This window comes from Panthera leo, chromosome A3 (assembly GCF_018350215.1).
Source record: "Panthera leo isolate Ple1 chromosome A3, P.leo_Ple1_pat1.1, whole genome shotgun sequence".
Taxonomy (NCBI): Eukaryota; Metazoa; Chordata; class Mammalia; order Carnivora; family Felidae; genus Panthera; species Panthera leo.
The window spans coordinates 61,067,835-61,086,283 of NC_056681.1; the positions used below are offsets into that span (position 1 = coordinate 61,067,835).

At 39.5% G+C, this 18,449-nt stretch overlaps 1 protein-coding gene across 4 annotated transcripts in view; it reads left to right on the top strand.

Annotated features, from left to right (window-relative positions):
• The first annotated feature begins 1,435 nt into the window (after window positions 1-1,435).
• Window positions 1,436-18,449, top strand: part of MGAT4A (alpha-1,3-mannosyl-glycoprotein 4-beta-N-acetylglucosaminyltransferase A) — a 115,413-nt gene continuing 98,399 nt past the window's right edge. For 3 of the 4 annotated variants that reach the window (XR_006200628.1, XM_042932048.1, XM_042932051.1), the window contains exons 1-2: window positions 2,467-2,570; window positions 5,950-6,276. Coding sequence is in view for 3 of the 4 variants with exons in the window: in XM_042932048.1 (XP_042787982.1) it covers window positions 6,183-6,276 (94 nt within the window). In the remaining variant the exon portion in view is untranslated. Of the gene's footprint in view, window positions 1,511-2,466; window positions 2,571-5,949; window positions 6,277-18,449 lie in introns of those variants that run through there. The other variant, XM_042932050.1, reaches the window with a different exon arrangement.

Here is an 18,449-nt window from a genome sequence, read left to right on the forward strand (position 1 = left end):
TAAGTTATGTTCATGGTGGTGGATAGTAGATGAACCTTTTTGTCTGTTTCCCCTGAATCAAGAGAGGACCACAGGAGGAAGGGAATCATGTATCTCTTCCCTGACCTTTAAAACAGGTCAACATTCAGAGAGAAATATCACCATGGAAGAACTAAGAAACTCATACATATCTTAGCTGATTGTTAATTACTGTTACCTTGAGACAAAAAAAAAAAAAAAAAAAAAGCACGGGGGTGGGGGTTGGATTTTTCTGGGGAAACAAACCATTGAGGTTTGCCTCTTAGTTTTGAATTTTTGGATTGCTGTTTTCTAAAAAGAATTTGGGAGCTTGGCAAGAAGAAGGGTGTCTCCTTGATCTTCGGCCTCTCAATTCCCTGTAAATATTAACTTGCAGGGTTGTTGTTGGGATTACTGTAATGGTTAAAATAACACATCTTTGGTGTATTATCCAAAAGATGATGTGCCCAACTGTAGTTACTATTAACCCAAGTCGCAGTACCTATGAATACTAAGCAAAACAGAGGCAGACCGCTCAGGCTCTCTATAGTTGATTATCTAGTTGGTTCTGAAGTTAACTTCAAACGTTTTGACATGGTGAACGACTGGAACACGGGGCTCAGGAGAAAGGGTCAGGACAGGTGATGAAGCGGAAAAATCAAAGGCGTTAACACCCAAATGATCTGCCTTTAAATCTTGTATTTCTCCTTCCTATGCTTACGCTAGTCCTTCTTCCTGAGTCCCAGCAAATTGGGGATAGCGATGCCAGTCGCTGGGGATGCCCTGAAGGTCAGAGATGGACGGTGAGGCTGGAACTACGGGGCCTCGGAAGCTATTGTTTGAATTAGGGCGGGAGCCGCCCCTGGGACTTGTCGCCCGGAGGAATGCTGCCCAGGCTGGACGGTCGGGTAACGGGACAGCAGCTGGGGCTAGGGGCTCGGACTGAGGCAGCCCCGGGTGGTCGGGTCGCGAGCCCAGGCGGAGGCCGAGGGCTCCCTGGGGCCTTGCGTTGGCAGCCTGAGCTGCCTCTGCATACGCCGGGGAGGATTAAAACCAGATGTGGCGGCGGGGCGGCGCGGAGACGCCAAGCTCCCGGAGCCTGGGGCCGGTGACCAACACGCCGCTCCAAACCTCGCCGTGACATTAAATGAAGGGGGAGAAAAGGATCTCAGGAGAGTTATATGGGCTGCGAGACGGCGCCCCTAAATGACAGCCAGGCGGGCCACTGATGCGAGCAGCTCGGCCGCGCGGGGGCGCTCAGTGGAGGGCGCGCAGCACCGGCGGCCAATGGCTGGCGGGGTCGCGGGCGGGGCCGAGGGGCGGGGCGGCCGCGGCGCTCCAGCGGCGGGGGCGGAGTCGCGCTGGGGAGGCGGGGCGCCCGGCAGCGGCGGCGGCGGCAGCGGCGGCCACAGCAGCCTTGGCGGCGGCCGCGGCAGGACTGGCAGCGCCAGCGGCGGGTGAGGGGCTTGCGGCTCGCGGCTTGTGGCGGCGGCGGCGCACGGGCTGCCTCGAGGTAGGGGCGCAGGGCGGCTGCGCGGAGGGGCGCGGGATGGAGGGGCGGTGCCGGTTTCTGGGCTCTGAGACGCTGGGGTCGCGGAAGATCCACCTGCTGGTAACGGAGCCGCCCGCGCCGCGGCCCGACCCGGAGCTCGCGCGTCTCAGGCTGCTGCGGGGCCGGCTCCGGGCGCGGGCTGGGCCTCGGGGCGGGGCGCGGGCCGGGACGCCCTGGCCGCGCGGTCAGCCCCGCGCCACCGCTGCCTCTGCTACAGACCCTCGGTGCCGTGCTCTCTCCCGGTGGCCGGCAGGGCGCCTGGTGCGTTTCCCGGCGCGGCGGGGCTCGTTGACTTTGGGGCAAAGTGGAGGAAAGTGTGGGCTTGGGGGGTACTGGGGAGAAGGGAGAGTTGCCCGCGGGACCCGGCAGTCCCAGGGCCCACACCGGTCCCGGAGTCGGCGCCTTCGCCGGGCCAGGGGCAGGTGAGGCGGGGGCCAGGAGGTCCCGGGCACTGAGGCAAGGGCTGCTCCCGCCGTGGCGGAGGAGGCGTGCAGCTGTCGTACTGAATATTTCTACAAAGTGAAGATGCGGGGGTCCGGTATGAAAGAGTACCCCCATCCCCTCAGGCCCCAGTTCCCCCTGAAGGAGGAAGCTGCAAGTGGGACCCTTAGGTTGGGTCTGGGTGATTGCACAGAGTGTACCAGGTGACACCTCCAAGGCGTGTTTTATGAGCTGGCAGTCATACCACTTGCGCGCCCGCTTTTATTTCTCGAAGCGTGTGTTTCTCTGGAGCCCATTCATTGCTTACAATCCGAATTGCGAAATATAAGCAGACATAATATATGTTTTTAATGCTTCCCATGTATCTTGCTGTTGTGCTTTTGCCGTCGGACGAATTCTCATAAAAAATAATGACAACAACGTTCGTTGGAATTTAGAACCTAAATTTAGAATCAATAATGCGTTTTTTGGTTTGGTCTTTCTGAATGTTAAAAAAATAGTTTTATTAACAGGTTATCATGGCAGAGGTTTCTTTAGCCCACACTTGTAAATCTGAAAACGCACTGGATGATGAAATTATGTAAGCTGTATTGATGAAAAATATTAATCATTTTATAAATTTAAAATAAATTAATTTTTCCATAATACTGTGTATAAAGTTATATAGGTTATAGTTATATAGAAGCATTATGGATTTCATGCTTCTGCCTTTCATTCCTCAGGCACCTCTGTCCTGTCTGTGGGATTATTAGGGAATATGCCAAGTGTTCAGCAAAGTGTTCTCAGCCATAAAACATAGTGAATATTTAAGAGAACACTTTAAAATACAGTTTCTTGTATCTCATAATAAAATACAGGACTGCAGCCCTTAAAGGGAAGTTAACTAAAACAGACTTCTCAGTTTGAGATCTAGAGTTGAAGTTCCATTCATCTTTGTCAGGGTGAAGAAGATATTAGTAATTTTAGCCACTTCCTTTTTTGTTTTTCAAGATTCAGATGTGGTAAGTAATAATCTCAGAGATTAAGGTGTTAGATTACCATTTTTGCAAATGTGGACATCGATAAAGAATAGGCGTCACTTTGTTTCTTGCCTTAGGCAGTTGGTCAATTCATAGGGCTCTTGGCTGTCCAGCCTGTGACTGCCTCTTCTGGTTGAAGACCGTGGAGATCATTAGTTTTGTTTTTGTGGAGTCTTCACTTACACTGTGCAGTTAAACTTCGTTGGTGTGGAAACTCTAATTAAAATGTATGACTACATTCCTACTGAGTAAAATGCTCTTACATTTCTCCTGCAGAATTTCAGGTCTTATTTGTTAGTAGAATTGATAAGTATCTTCTTCAAACCAGAGCTTAATAGCTTCCTGGATCAAATATTTAATATTCCATATATTTTTCACACGTTATTAATAGTATATCTGTAGTCTACTTTGATTTTAGAAGTCATTTACTTTTACTGTCTCTACGTATTTATACTGAGTTTTATCATATGGGCTTACTTTGTATTTAATAAAACTATTTAAAAATATCCTTTATTTTAGGATTCTTTCTTTACTTCCCCATAATTATTAATTGGATGTTTAATAACCTGTATATTTTTAGATCTTTTACCAGGACAAAATCCTTCCTGAAGTAGGGGTAGGGCTAAGTATATAACAACAGAAAGTTATATGCATTTTTATATAATGTCACACCAGGATTATAATTCTACGTTATATAATTCACTGAGTTATCATATCTCTTTTTATAATCAGAACTCATTGTGTGCTTACTGATATAAGATAATGCCACGAAGGTTTTAAGTTCTAAACCACTAAATGTGGGTGTGTTTGACGTTCATTTGTCTTAACTATAGAAGGTGAATAACTTTGGTTTTAAAAAATACTGATAACTTGTGAGAATACCTTTGGAGTTCCTTGTTTTCAGATAGTAATAGGGAGCAAGGAAGTAGAGTTCAGTGCTTCTAGAATATTATACTATAGTGAGAGATCTACTGGCCAAGGAAAGTTAAAAGGCATGCTGGGTGTGTATGTGGGATGGGGGGAGGGGTGCTTAGCCAAAGGTTACAGGAAGTGAGAAATTCTTTTAAAGTTTCAGGTTTTAAATTTGGAAATTTCCTATGAAATTTTCATCTTTTTTCATAATAGATCAATATTTGTTATAGTATAGAAAATATTTTAAATTCACACAGTTAAAGATGATGCCTCAGGAAGGGTCTCTAGACTTTGAGTGTCCCCAGCCCTTCTCTTCATTCTTCCAAGCTGCTGGTCACCTAGTTTGAGAGGGAAAGGGTGGTAGGTCAGAGCTTGAACTTTGGAGTCCTACAAATTAGGGTTCTTTCTCTGAGTTCATTTCTCTTGTGTGTAAAATAGGGTTAGTAATGCCTGTCTCATTAAACCTGAAACAGTATAACCTTGTGTGTGTCAATTATACTTCAGTTAAAAAAATGCCTCCCTCATAGGGTTTTGTGAAGATTTAAAGCATATAATAGATGCATAGGAAACACTTGGTGAGTTGTAGTGTCTTATCATTGATACCATTAGTACTATGCTCTAGACCAGTGGAGATTTCTAGTAATGTTCAGTTTTACAAAGTAGCTCAGATGGTAGTTTCTGAATTGCCTACAAATGGCCACTTTAATCAGCCATACTTTCTTGCTGAGGAAATTGTCCCTTGGGCTTGTTCGGCATTTTTGGAGGTGCATTAACTCAACCCACTAGAGTATGCCTTAGTATATTTCCAAGTGCATCTTGTGGTCCCTTTGAGGCCACTGGGAATCAATGCACATCTTAGAGTGCCTGACATGCTCCCAAGGGAATGACACTGGCTGTGCGTAGAGTAGACTAAACCAGTGGCTGGCTGCAGTGTTTTGTTTGTTTTTATTTTTACATAGTTAACTTTTATGGAGAACCTATTAAGTGCTGGGTGATATGCGTAAGTGCTTATAAGGACTTGATTTAATTTGATTTTCTCAACAGCTTTGTTAGATGGGTGGTGATCTCCAGATTTTCTGAGTTAAAACAATGCTAACTGATGGTCCTAGGTGATACAGTGCGCTGGTTGGTTGCTGCATTTTCTAAATGCCTGAGTATTCCCAATTTACACCTTAGGAGTAGGTTAGTTACTGGAAAAACTACACTTATTTCATGATTATGATAAATAGCAGTAATAACTGTAACCTATTATTTATAACATTATGTGTGTCCTAGAGGAGGAGCCAGGAGGGGCTTTTTTCTCACTTTATGGATGAAACTGCAAGGCCTAGATAAGTGCACACTGGAAGTCATATAAGTAATGATGTTGCTGTATCTAGAGCTCAGGTTTTTTTGATGTTTGCATATTGTAGTCTGTCGTTTTTTCTTAATATTTTTAAAATGTTAACTATTACTTTGCAATAGGAAATCTAAGGAGAGCGACAGTTATGCTACTTAGAACTGTTGTGTGATCTTTGGAGTTATCAGCTTGGAATCTTTGGCTTACTATTTGTTTAACAAGTCTCATAACTTCCCCCTTTAAATAATGAACCATTACTTTCTTTTTTTTTTTAATTAAAAAAATTTAATGTTTATTCTTGAGAGAGAGAGAGCGAGAGTGAGCATGAATGGGGGAGGGGCAGAGAGAGAGAGGGAGACACAGAATGTAAAGCAGGCTCCAGGTTCCAGGCTGTTAGCACAGAGCCCGACCCAGGGCTTGAACTCAAGAACCACAAGATCATGACCTGAGCTGAAGTCAGATGCTTAACCAACTGAGCCACCCAGGCGCCCCGAACCATTACTTTCTTTTCTGGAGGAGAAAAACCACATAATTCTAGTATATTAAATGAGTTGTTTAGATGTGAGGATAATCTTTGTAGGTAGAGTTTAGCCCAACCAAAAGTCTGTTTATAATGGTGAATAATAAATGAAGAAACTAATATTTTGCATTATTGAACAAGTTTTTCTTTCTTTTTTTTCCCTCAATAGGAAGAAAGAAGCCTGAGACATCAGCCTATGAAGACTGAAGACCATCCTGAATAGCAATTATGAATGGTGTTGCTGCTAGTCTTGTTCTGCAGAGCATCTGAAATGAACCTCTCTTATTGATTGTTTTTATTGGCCCAGAGCCAGGAGTACTGGATTCAGTTGACTTCACGATTAAAAGAAAACAGTTTTGGTTACCATCATAAACATATGAACCATTGTGATGGTGAAATGAGATGAGGCTCCGAAATGGAACTGTAGCTACTGTTTTAGCATTTATCACTTCGTTCCTTACTTTATCTTGGTATACCACGTGGCAAAATGGGAAAGGTAAGGAAAATATCTCCAAAAAAGTGCATGAAATGTAGTAGGCTTTTTGCTTTGTAGATGGTGCTTAAATGCTTAGGTTAAATACCCCAACAATCTGTATGTTTTATGTTCTCTGCTGGTGGCCTGCTAGTTTATTTCTGACACAGCAATGAAACCATGTTCTTGGACAGAGGAGATGGAGAATTTCTAATTTGAATGGGGTTTGTTTTCGATTTCTTATAATTACACTTGGAGAAATGGATACTGATCAGTGGTTATATTATACATGACAGCCAAGTTGAATAATAAAGACTTTTGTTTTGGCATTTTATTTTTATTAAACATCATAAATGTTTAATAAGCTTCCTTGTACTGGATGTTGTATAAAGTACTTAAAAGGACACAATCAGTGCCTTCATGAAATTTACATGCTGATTATACTAATGATTTGGTGCTGTGTAGTTAATGATTTAAACTACATGTGTTGACAGATTGCTTTTTGGGCAAGAGAATTTATGAAGTGGGTGAGGATAAATTCTTATTCAAAAATTAGAAACAAGTTTTAAGTTTATTGTGTTCAGACTTTTGAACTGTGCTTTTAAGGAAGGATATTTGTTCAGTGATATTCAGGGATAATGCCTTTCTTTGCTTTTTTTTTTTTATGTTTATTTTTTTTTTTTTGAGAGAGAGAGAGAGAGTATGCCTGAATGTGGGGGAGCATGAAAGGAAGAGGGTCAGAGAGAGGGGGACAGAGGATCCGAAGTGGGTCCTGCACTGACAGCAGGGAGCCCCAGCCTGATGTGGGACTTGAACTCACAACCTGCTAGCTGGATCATGACCTGAGCTGAAGTCGGAGGCTCAGCTGAGTGAGCCACCCAGGCACCTAGCCTTTCTTTGCTTTTTTGAAGAGAAAATATTTGGAGTAAATTCCCACCCACATTTTTTACTTGTCTCCATTCCTCATGTTAAGCTAAGGATTGTTGATGTCAAAGAAGGATGGAGGTATGTATTTGGTTTGTTAGAATCAAGTTAGAGTAGTCATCACCACCAGGTTCTTTGAGAGTCCTATTGCTGGCAGTATTTTATTAACTTGTGTGAGGATAACTGAAAAGGTGGATTCATTATTTAATTTTCCTCTGGTGTATATATAGATATGTATATATACATGTGTATATATCTGTGTGAGTATGTATTATAAAGTAAACTGATTAAAGTGAAAAATATGATCTGTTCTTTGAGCAAGTATATTAGTTCCCTTTTCTGAGTTGGGCTGTAATTTTGAGAGGAACTATTGGGGGTAAAAATTGATGAAAAACTTGCTGAAGACCTTTATTCTTTGTGGACAAATATATACATTTTAGATGTCATTTTTTAATTGTATCATAAGAAGACATACTTAGGAAGAACTTTAACTAGTTAATTTAATCAAACTGTTAATTGTCCCAGACATGAACAAAACAGATTACTGGCCTTAAAAGTTTACTTATGAAATAAGAGAATTGACCATAGGAGAACATATGGATTTTTTTCTTATCAGGAAACTTATCTAGTCAGAGTTATAGTAATGGAGAAACTTGACCCTTCTTACTGTGTCTTATTTAAAGGATTAAAATTTTTGGAATCTCCATTTCATTCATCTTGTTTCTTAGGTAAAGGCATTGTAAGCATTATTTTCTTTTTGTATTAAGTTGTCTTTGGAATAAAAAATTTAAAAATATAAAGATTCTTTCAACTGTGGTATTAGATACACAGTCTGTTGTCTTTGATTATCTTTCTTTGAACATCTCTGTAATCCTTCCATGCATACTCTTCTGCTCTGTTTTTCTTAGTGTTTTGTCCGTACTTTTTCAGGTGTCAATAGAGGACTCCTGTTATGGTTATGTAAAATCCTCTGTGTTTTAATGTTATCATTTATATAATAGTTTAGCTGCTGAACATTTGGATACTTTCTAGATCATTCTGGTGGTCAGATAGCCTGGATTTTCCAGAGCAGGCCTCATTCCAGATACTCGATTCTAGTTTACTCATAAACCATGTGCTCTGATTTTTATATTGAAAGCACAGTTTCCATTATCACTGACTTTGCTGGGCTAGTAGTTTTTATTTTTCATTCACTCATTGGTCCCTTTCATAGCTACCTATCCTGCCTAGCACTGTGTTAAATGCTATGAATATGAAAAGAAATAAGAAACTTAACACCTCTAAACTCAGGGACTTCTAGGGGAAGATGCAGGTACACAAATATGATACCATCAATAGATTGAGATACAAGTAATAGAACAGTGCTGGGGAAGCATATTACATGTTATGTATGATTTCATTTAATCCTTATAATGACCCTGGGAAGAATTATACACCCTTTCAAAAGATGAGAAAACCAAGGCAGAGTGGTTAAGAAACCTGCCAAGGTCATACATTTAAGTGGAAGAGTGAAGTTTGAACTCAATCATGCTGATTCCAGAGATTATGCTCTTAGCTACTGGTCTGCTGCCCAGAAGAACAGAGACAGAGGCTACTAATTCTTGAGTCATTTCACAGAGGAATAATAAATATGAAGGTGATGCTGGGAAGAGTAGTAGACAGTGGGCATATCAGGTGGAGGGAGTTCTATGTGTAACCACAAAGTTCTAAAGTGGCATAAAGTATTTGTGTCTTGGAATTATGAAACACTCAGTTTGATTGGCACATAGGACTCCTAGACTGTCAAAGTTTAGTTGGTAAATGCAGTGCAGTTCCTATCATATTTTTTCACAGGTCTTCATTCAACACTTGGAAGAATACATGAGCTGGTCAGTGGGATTGGTATAAATTTGGGAGAATGTTAGGAACTCAGCCTGAGGAAAGATGGACTTTGGTCTGCAGGGTATGCAGAATTCCTACCTAAAAATGCGGCAGAATTCTAATTACATGGAATGGACGGGTTGGGAAAGTTTTAAGAAGTTGTGAGAGTGGGACTAGAGTTATTACACATCCCACTTGTAGCTGGGGTTCTCCTAGTGAACTTTCTCCTTTGGTCAGGAACAATCCAGAAATTGGGGAAGACCAAACAAGCAGTCTGTATCTCCATATATAACATTCATGTACATGTTTCTGCATGGACATATGTTTTCATTTTTGTTGGTATTTGCCTAGGAGTGGAATTGCTGGATCATGTAATAATTCTATATATTTAATCATTTGAGGAGCTGCCAGACTGTTTTCCATAGCAGCTGGGCCATTATGCGTTCCTTCCAATAGGGTGTGAGGGTCCCAATTTCTTCACATTCTTGACAACCCTTATTATCGGGCTTTTTTAAAAAAATATTTATTTATTTTGAGAGAGGGAGAGTGAGAGCATGATTGGTGGAGGGGCAGAGAGAGAATCCTAAGCAGGCTCCTTGCTGTCAGTACAGAGCCTGATGCTGGGCTCCATCTCACAAACCATGAGATCATGACCTGAGCCGAAATCAAGAGTCAGACGCTTAACTGACTGAGCCACCCAGGTGCCCCTATCTGGCTTTTTGATTCTCATCCTAGCGGTAGGGAGATGGTATTTTATTGTGCTTTTGATTTGCATTTCTCTGATGACTAATGATGTCCAACATCTTTTAATATACTTTGAACAATTTGTGTATATTCTTTGGAAGATTGTCAGTTCAGATCCTTTGCTTACATTAAAAAGGGGTAATTTATCTTTTTATTAATTTGTAAGAGTTCTTTGTATATTCTAGATACAATTTCCTCATCAGATATATGACTTGCAAATATTATCTCCCATTCCATGGGTTGTCTTTCACATTCTTGATGGTGTCCTGTGAAGCACAAGAGTTTTAAATTTTGATGAAGTTCAGTCTATTTTGTTGTTGTTATTGTTCTTGCTTATGCTTCTGGTGTCATATCTGAAAATTCATTACCAAATCCAAGATAATGAAAATTCTGCTATTTTACTTGTTAGAGTCTTGACCTTTGATCCATTTTAAGTCAGTTTTTGTGTGTGGTATGAAGTAAAGGTCCAACTTAATTCTTTTGCACATGGCTATCCAGTTGTCCTATCACGCTTTGTTTCAAAGGGTAGTTTTTCCCATTGAATGGTCTTGGTACTCTTACTGAAAAATCAGTTGATCATAGATGTATGGATTTATTTCTGAACTCTCAATTCTATTCCATTGATATTCCTTGTGCTAGTACTACACTATCTTGATCATTGTTGCATTGTAGTAAGTTCTGAAATTGGGAAGTGTAAGCCCTGCTACTCTATACTTTTTCAGGATTTTTTTGGCTATTTTGGGTCCTTTGCAATTCCATGTGAATTTTAGCATCCACTTACCAGTTTGTATAAAGAAGTCAACTGGGATTATGATAGGATTGCACTGAATCTATAGATCAGATTGGGTTGTATTACCATGTTAGCAATGTTAGTTAGGTCTTCCAGTCCATAAAGCAGAAGATTTCATTTATTTAGGTCTTTAGTTTTTTTCAACAATTTTTGTGTATGATTCCACAGTGTAAGTTTTATGATTTTATTAAATTTATTCCTAGGTATTGTATACTTTCTGATAGCATTTTAGAGTTGTTTTGTTTTTTTTGAATGGAGTTTTCTTAATTTTACTTGTCAATTTTCATGTCAAGTGTATAGAAAAAAACATTGATTTTTATATATTGATCTTGTATCCTGCAACCTTGCTGAGCTTATTTATTCCTTAAAAATTTTTTTTTTAATATTTATTTTTGAAAGAGAGAGAGCACAAGTGGCGAAGGTGCAGAGAGAGAGGGAGACACAGAATCTGAAGCAGGCTCCAGGCTCTGAGCTGTCAGCACAGAGCCTGATGTGGGGCTCGAACCCATAAGCTGTGAGATCATGACCTGAGCCGAAGTCAGGTGCTCAACCAACTGAGCCACCCAGGCACCCCTATTTATTAGTTATAATAATGGATTCCTTAGGAGTTTCTGTGTCCAAGATCATGCCATCTGTGAATAGAAATAATTTTCTTTCTTTCTTTCTAGTCTGGATGCCTTTTATTTCTTTGTGCTGTTTAATTGTCTGGCTAGAACCTCCATTTTAGTGTTAAATAGGAGTGGTGTAAGAGCTGACATCTGTGTCTTGATCTTACAGAGATTTGAGAAGTGTTCTCTTTTATTTGTGGAAGGTAAGTATTCTTTGACCATTTGGTGGACTAAGCACTGACGTCATGTGGGCTTGAGCTTTTTTTTGTGGGTAGTTTTGTGATGACTGATAGAATCTCACACATGTTACAGGTCTTTTCAGATTGTGTATTTCTTCTCTGGTCAATTTCTGTAGGTTGTATTGTTCTAGGAATTTGTCCATTTTGTTTAAGCTATCTAATTTGTTGGTGTACAGTTCATAATATTTCTTTGTAATTCTTTCTACTTTTATAAGCTCAGTAGAAGTGCCCCTCTTTTATTTCTTTTTCTGATAGTTCTAGGTTTTTTTTCTTGGTCAAACTATATAAAAGTGTTGATTTTGTTGATCTTTTAAAGAACCAGCTTTTGGTTTCTTGATTTTCTCTACTCATTCTTTGTTTCATTACTTTCTACTCTAATCTTGATCCTTTTCTTCTGCTTCTTTTAGGTTTAGTTTGCTCTTCTTTAGTGCAGGTAAGACTTTTTTTAGAAGGCAAGATTATTGATTTGTGATCTTTTTTCTTTCATGATGTGGACATTTATAGCTATAAATTTCCTTCTAAGGACTGTTTTAGTTGCATCCCATAAGTTTTGGTATGTTATGTCTTGCTTTTAATTCATTTCAAAGTAATTTCTGATTTCTTTTTAAATTTTTTTTCTTTCACCAGTTGGTTGTTGAGGAGAGTCTAGTTTAATTTTCTCATATTTGTAAGTGTCCCAGATTTTTCTGTTATTGGTGCCTAATTCCATTCCACTGTGGTCAGAAGACATGCTTTGTATTATTTCTATCCTTTTAAATTTATTTAGGTTTTTAAAAATGACCTAGCATATGGTCTGTCCTCTAGAATGTTCCATGTGCACTTGAAACTGTATATTCTGTTGTTGTAGCGTAGAATGTTCTGTAGATGTCGGTCAGGTCCAGCTGTTGTATAGTGCTATTCAAGCATTCTGTTTCCTTGTTGACCTCCCATCTAGTTCTATCCATTATTGAAAGTAGAGTATTGAAGTCACCAACTATTGTAGAATTATCTATTTCTCTCTTCATTTCTGTTAGTTTTTGCTGCATGTATTTTGGTGTTCTGTTATCAGGTGCATATATTTTTTATTTTACTTTTAAATAAATTTTTTTAAGTTTATTTATTTTGAGAGAGAGAGAGAGAGAGAGAGAGATAGCATGGGCAGGGGAGGGGCAGAGAGAGAGGGAGACACAGAATTGTAAATAGGCTCCAGGCCGCAAGCTGTCAACACAGTCTGATGCAAGGCTGGAACCCATGAACTGTGAGATCATGCTGAGTGAACCACTTAGGCGCCTCTTATTTTCAAATATTTATATTAGTTTTATTTTATATTATTTACTTATTATTATATATTCCCACTTTATCTCTAGGAACATTTTTGTTTTAAAGTCTGCTTTGTCTGATATCACTATGGCTACTCCAGCTTTTCTGTGGTTTCTGCTTGTATGTTTTGCCTTATTACATTCTTGTACTTTAAACTATTTATGTCTTTAAATCTACAGTTTGTCTCCTGTAAACAATATATAATTGGATCATGATGTTCTGGATCTAGTCTGACAATGTCTACCTTTTGTTTGAGGTTTTTTTAATGAGTCTTTTTTTTTTTTTAAGTTTATTTATTTATTTTAGAGAGAGCATGAGCAGGGGAGGGGCAAAGAGGGGGAATCCCAAGCAGGCTCCATGCTCTGCGCTGAGCCCGACATGGGCTCCATCCCATGATCCTGGGATCATGACCTGAGCTGATATCAAGAGTTAGATGTTTAACTGACTGAGCCATCCAGGTGCCCCTACCTTTTGATTGGGCTGTTTATCCATCCGTGTTTACTGTTACTGATATAGTTTGATTTATATCTGCCATCGTTTTGCTTTATCCTTTTGTTTTTTTAAAAAAATTATTTTTAAGAGAGAGAGAGACAGAGAGAGTGAGTGAGCACGAGTGGGGGAGGGGCAGAGAGAGGGAGATACAGAAACCGAAGCAGGCTCCCGGCTCCAAGCTGTCAGCATAGAGCCTGACATTGGGCTTTAACTCACAAACCATGAGATGATGATCTGTGAGGAGGTCGGATGCTTAACTGACTAAGTCATCCAGGCACCTCTGCCATTATTTTGTTTTCCATATGTCTCACATCTTTTTAGTTCCTCTTTTTCTTCTTTACTTTTTTTGCATTGATTGTTTTCTAATGTAGCATTTTAATTTCATTAATGACTTTTTTCATTCTATTTTGAGTAAAATTTAGTGGTTGTTCTAGGGTTTATCATATACAGTCTCAAGAGAAACTGTTTCAGATTTATACTAACTTAATTCCAGTAATATATAGAAATGTTACTCGTATATAGGGCTCTTTTACCCCCCCTTTTGTGTTGTTGTTGTTGTACACTTCACATCTGTCAATATTATAAACCCAACAATACAGTATTATTATTTTACCATCTGTTATTTTCTTAGCACATTACAGCTTTATTCTCACTTACCTCCTTTGTTCTGTTATTGGCAAGTATATTACATTTCCATGTGTCATAGACTCAGCAATATGTTATATGCATATCATTTTATACTGTTTTTATTTTATTTTATTTTTTTATATATTTTTAAAAGTTTATTGATTTATTTTGAGAGTGAGAGGGTGTGAGCAGGGGAGGGGCAGATAGAGAGGGAGAGAGAATCCCAAACAAGCTCCATGCTGTCAGCACGGAGCCTGACGCATGGCTCTATCTCAAGATCTGTGAGATCATGACCTGAGCCAAAATCAAGAGTCACATGCTTAATTAACTGACTGAGCCACCCAGGCTCCCCGATATACTATTTCTTTTTATTTTTTATTTATTTATTTTAATGTTAATTCATTTTTTGAGAGAGAGAGTTCAAGTAGGAGAGGGGCAGAGAGAGAGGGAGATAGAATCTGAACCAGGCTTCAGGCTCTAAGCTGTCAGCACAGAGCCCAATGTGGGACTTGAACTCATGAACCATAGGATCATGACCTGAGCCTAAGTGGGACACTTAGCCAACTCAGCCACCCAGGCACCCCTACTATTTCTTTTTTAACTCATTTAAGAGAAAGAAAAAAATATGCCTTAACAGTGTCTGTTAAAATTATGTAATCACTGGTGCTCTTCGTGTGGATTTAAATTACTGTCTAGGAGTACTTGCTTTCAGCTTAATGAATTCCTTTAGTATTTCTTGTAAGGCAGGTCTGCTAGCAATGAATGTTTTCAATTTTTGTTTCTCTTGGAATATGTGTATTTTACCTCCATTTTTTATTTTTAGTTTTTATTAAATTTTTTAAAATGTTTATTTTTGAGAGAGAGCGAGAGAGACAGAATGCAAGCAGGGGAGGGGCAGAGAGAGAGGGAAACACAGAATTTGAGGCAGCCTCCAGGCTCTGGGCTGTCAGTGCAGAGCCCGATGCAGGGCTCAGACCCAGCAACCGTGAGATCATGACCTGAGCCAACGTCGGACACTTAACTGACTGAGCCACCCAGGTGCCCCTTACTGTCATTTTTTTAATATAAAACTCTGCTGGACTTAGCAGTCCTGGTTGACAAGGTTTTTGTTTTGTTTTGAAGTGCTTTGTGTTATCCCACTGCCTTTAGCCTCCAGTATTCTGAAAAGTTAGCTGTTAATCTCCTTGGGGTTCCTTTATCAGTGATGTATTATTTTTCCTTTGTGGTTTTTAAGATTGTCTTATGTTTGACTTTTATCAGTTTTACCATGATGTGTCTTTGGGTCTTGTTTCCTGGATGAGTAGATTACTGTTTTTCAGTAACTTTGGGAGATATTCAGTCATTTTCTTTGAATATATATGTATTTTTTACCATTCTCTCCTCTCTCCTGGTATTCCCAGTACTTTATGATGGTATTCTTAATGGTATTCCAAATTTCTCTGAGGTTATTCATTTTTCTTCATCCTTTTTGCTCTTTCTTCAGTTTACATAATCTCTACTGATCTGTCTTCAAGTTGGCTGATTCTTTTGCCAGTTCACATCTACTTTTGAGGCCTCTAGTGAATTTTTTATTTGTGTTATTGTACTTTTCAACCTCAGAGTTGGCATTTGGTTCTTTCTTAAAATTTCTGTTTCTTTATTGATACTCTATTTAATGCAACATGGTCCTACCTTCCTTGTTTAGTGAAGTTTTCTTTTAGTTCCGTGGACATATTTATGATGGCTGCTTTGAAATATTTACCTGTTAAATCCTATATTGAGTCATACTGACAGGGAATGTCTTATGCTGCCTGCTTTTTTTTCTGGTGTATGGGTCATATTTATGTATTTCTTTGCATGTCTCATAATTTTTTGTTGTAAACTGGACATCTTGGGTAATGTAGAAACACTGGATACTCTCCCACCTGTACCCCTAGGGCTTGTTATTATTTGCTTGTTTATTTGCTTATTTATTTGTTTAGTTACTGACTGGATTATTTTAGTGTATCTTCCCTCTCGCCCCCACGAGGTTGAGTCTGTGTGTTGTTTCTCAGGGAGACACAGTTTTGGGTATGCCACAGTCTTCCTGAGATGACTGTTATTACTGGTAGGATTCTCTTCCACTCTTTCAGTGACCACCACACTAATTGCTGGCTGATTGTTCTGCTGTTTACAGTAGTGCACTGGAGCATAAATTCTGCTACAAACTAATCTAATCAAATTGTGGTTCCTTTAAAGAAATGTTTCTGAGTTCAGTGATTTTTCTATTTGTCGTGACCACAGGAATGCTCCTCCTAGCTATCCCTTTTCCTAGTTCTTTCTTGCAAACTAGCCGCCAATGCCTACAGTCTAGGTTCCATCTTCTTAAGATCCACAATTTTCCCAGTTCCCTTCACCACAACCTTTGCTGTTTTTGAGACAGCTCTTAGTTTAAACTCCTCAGCTCTCTATTGCAAATGAAGGTAGTTCCTTTGGGAGGAGATTAGGAGCCATCTATTTTGTGGCCCGCTTTTCCACGAGGCAGAATTTCTGAGCCAGGGCTCTGGAGGTGGGGGTGAGGACAATGACAAGTTTCTCTCTGAGTGGTACCCCCACTCTAGGAGCTGAGCACTGGTGAGGGGAGGGGCCCAGCAGCCTGAGGATGTCTCCTGGCATGGAACCACTGCCTCACTAGCAGTGGAATGGCTTTAGGGGCTCCAGTATTCTCAGTATGCTGCATCCAAGATAGAGACTTGGGTGCATGATAAGATCAGATGTCCTATCCTGTTAGGTGTAAAACTATGGAGGCTAAATAAAGCATTTTATTTAAAACTATGAGTCTTACTTGCAAATAAAAGCAGTAAATAAAATTTTTTAGATTTTTTAAGTGTTTCTTTACAAAATAAGAAAGCTCATTTCAAACAGGGTATAAGGGAAATTAATAGAAAATCTAGGATTTGGAGTACACTGTCATAGTTTTGGCTCATCAAAATTGTATAATCGTGTTTGTTGAGTGCCTTCTGTTTGTCAGGCACTATTAGAGGTTTGGGTTATATTACTGAATGTATCAGAGAAAAATCCCTGCTTTAGTGTGTGTGTGGGGGGGGGTGGGGATAAAAGGAGATAGCTAAAAAACAATAAATAAACAGTAAACTGATGAATAATAACTTTAAAAAAAATTTTTTTTTAACGTTTATTTAATTTTTGAGACAGAGACAGAGCATGAACGGGGGAGGGGCAGAGAGAGAGGGAGACACAGAATCGGAAGCAGGCTCCAGGCTCTGAGCCATCAGCCCAGAGCCCGACGCGGGGCTCGAACTCACAGACCGTGAGATCGTGACCTGAGCCGAAGTCGGACGCTTAACCGACTGAGCCACCCAGGCGCCCCAATAATAACTGTTTTTTAAGCTTTTTATTTTGAAATAATTTTAGATTTACAATAAATCTGAAAAATAGTATGCAGAATTCCTTTATACCCCCTAATATGAACAACCTACATTACCACAGAGTATAATGTTCTAAACCCCAAACTGACTTTGATATAGTAGTATTACATCTGCAAACCTTATTGGAATTTCACCAGTTTTTACCCTAATGCCCTTCTATCCTAGGATCCAGTCCAGGATCCCACATTGCATTCAGTTGTCATGTTTTCTAGTCTCCTCTCTCCTCCTTGATGGGAAGTTACCTTAGTCTTTTCTTTTATGTTCTTGGCACTTTTGAAGCCCTGGCTAGTTATTTTTAAAAATAGCCCTTTGAATTTGTCTGATTATTTCTCATGATTAGATTGAGGTAATGCATTTTTGGCAAGAATACCACAGAAGTGACATTGTATCCTTCATAGTGCATCATATCACAAGGTACATGATGCTGAAATGTCTTAACCACTGGTTATGTTAACTCTGATCACTTGGTTAAACTGGTGTCTGCCTGGCTTCTCCACTGTAAAGTTACTGTTGTTTTCTTTTTCCTTTGTAATTAATAAGCATTTGGTGGAGGCTTCTTTAAAACTAAGCAGATATCCTGTTTCTCATCATACTTTTGCCCACAAATTTTAACATCCATTGATTATTTTTGTCTGCAATAATTATTACTGTGGTGTTTGCCAAATGTGATTTTCCATTTCTGTCATTTCTTCTATATTTAGTAATTGGAACTCTGCTGAAAGGAAGAGGTGTCACTTCTCCATCATTTCTTTCTTTCTTGTATCTTGATATGAGTATGGACTCATTGATATTTATTGTGTTTTGTGGGCTATAATACATTATTATCATTAATTATTTTGGTGTTTAAATTGTTGCAGAGGTGGCCATTGGGAGCTTCAAGTTGGCTTCTGTGCCTTCAACATGCCCCTCTTGTTTTTTCCAAATTTATTGAGGTGAAATTCACATAACATAAAATATAAAGTATGTTAAAATTAACACTTCATTGGCATTTAGTGCATTCACAGTGTTGTGCAACCAGCACTTCTATCTAGTTCTTATTCATTTTTTGAGTAATTTTTGACTCTCTGGTGCTATAAGATACTCCAGGTTTATCTTGTATTTTCTCTGCCCCAGCCCTGGAAGTAGTCATTTCTTCAAGGAGGACCCTCTAGTTCCTTTAAAGAATGGAGTCTTGGTGTGCTCATTCCTACTATGGTGTCACCACTTATAC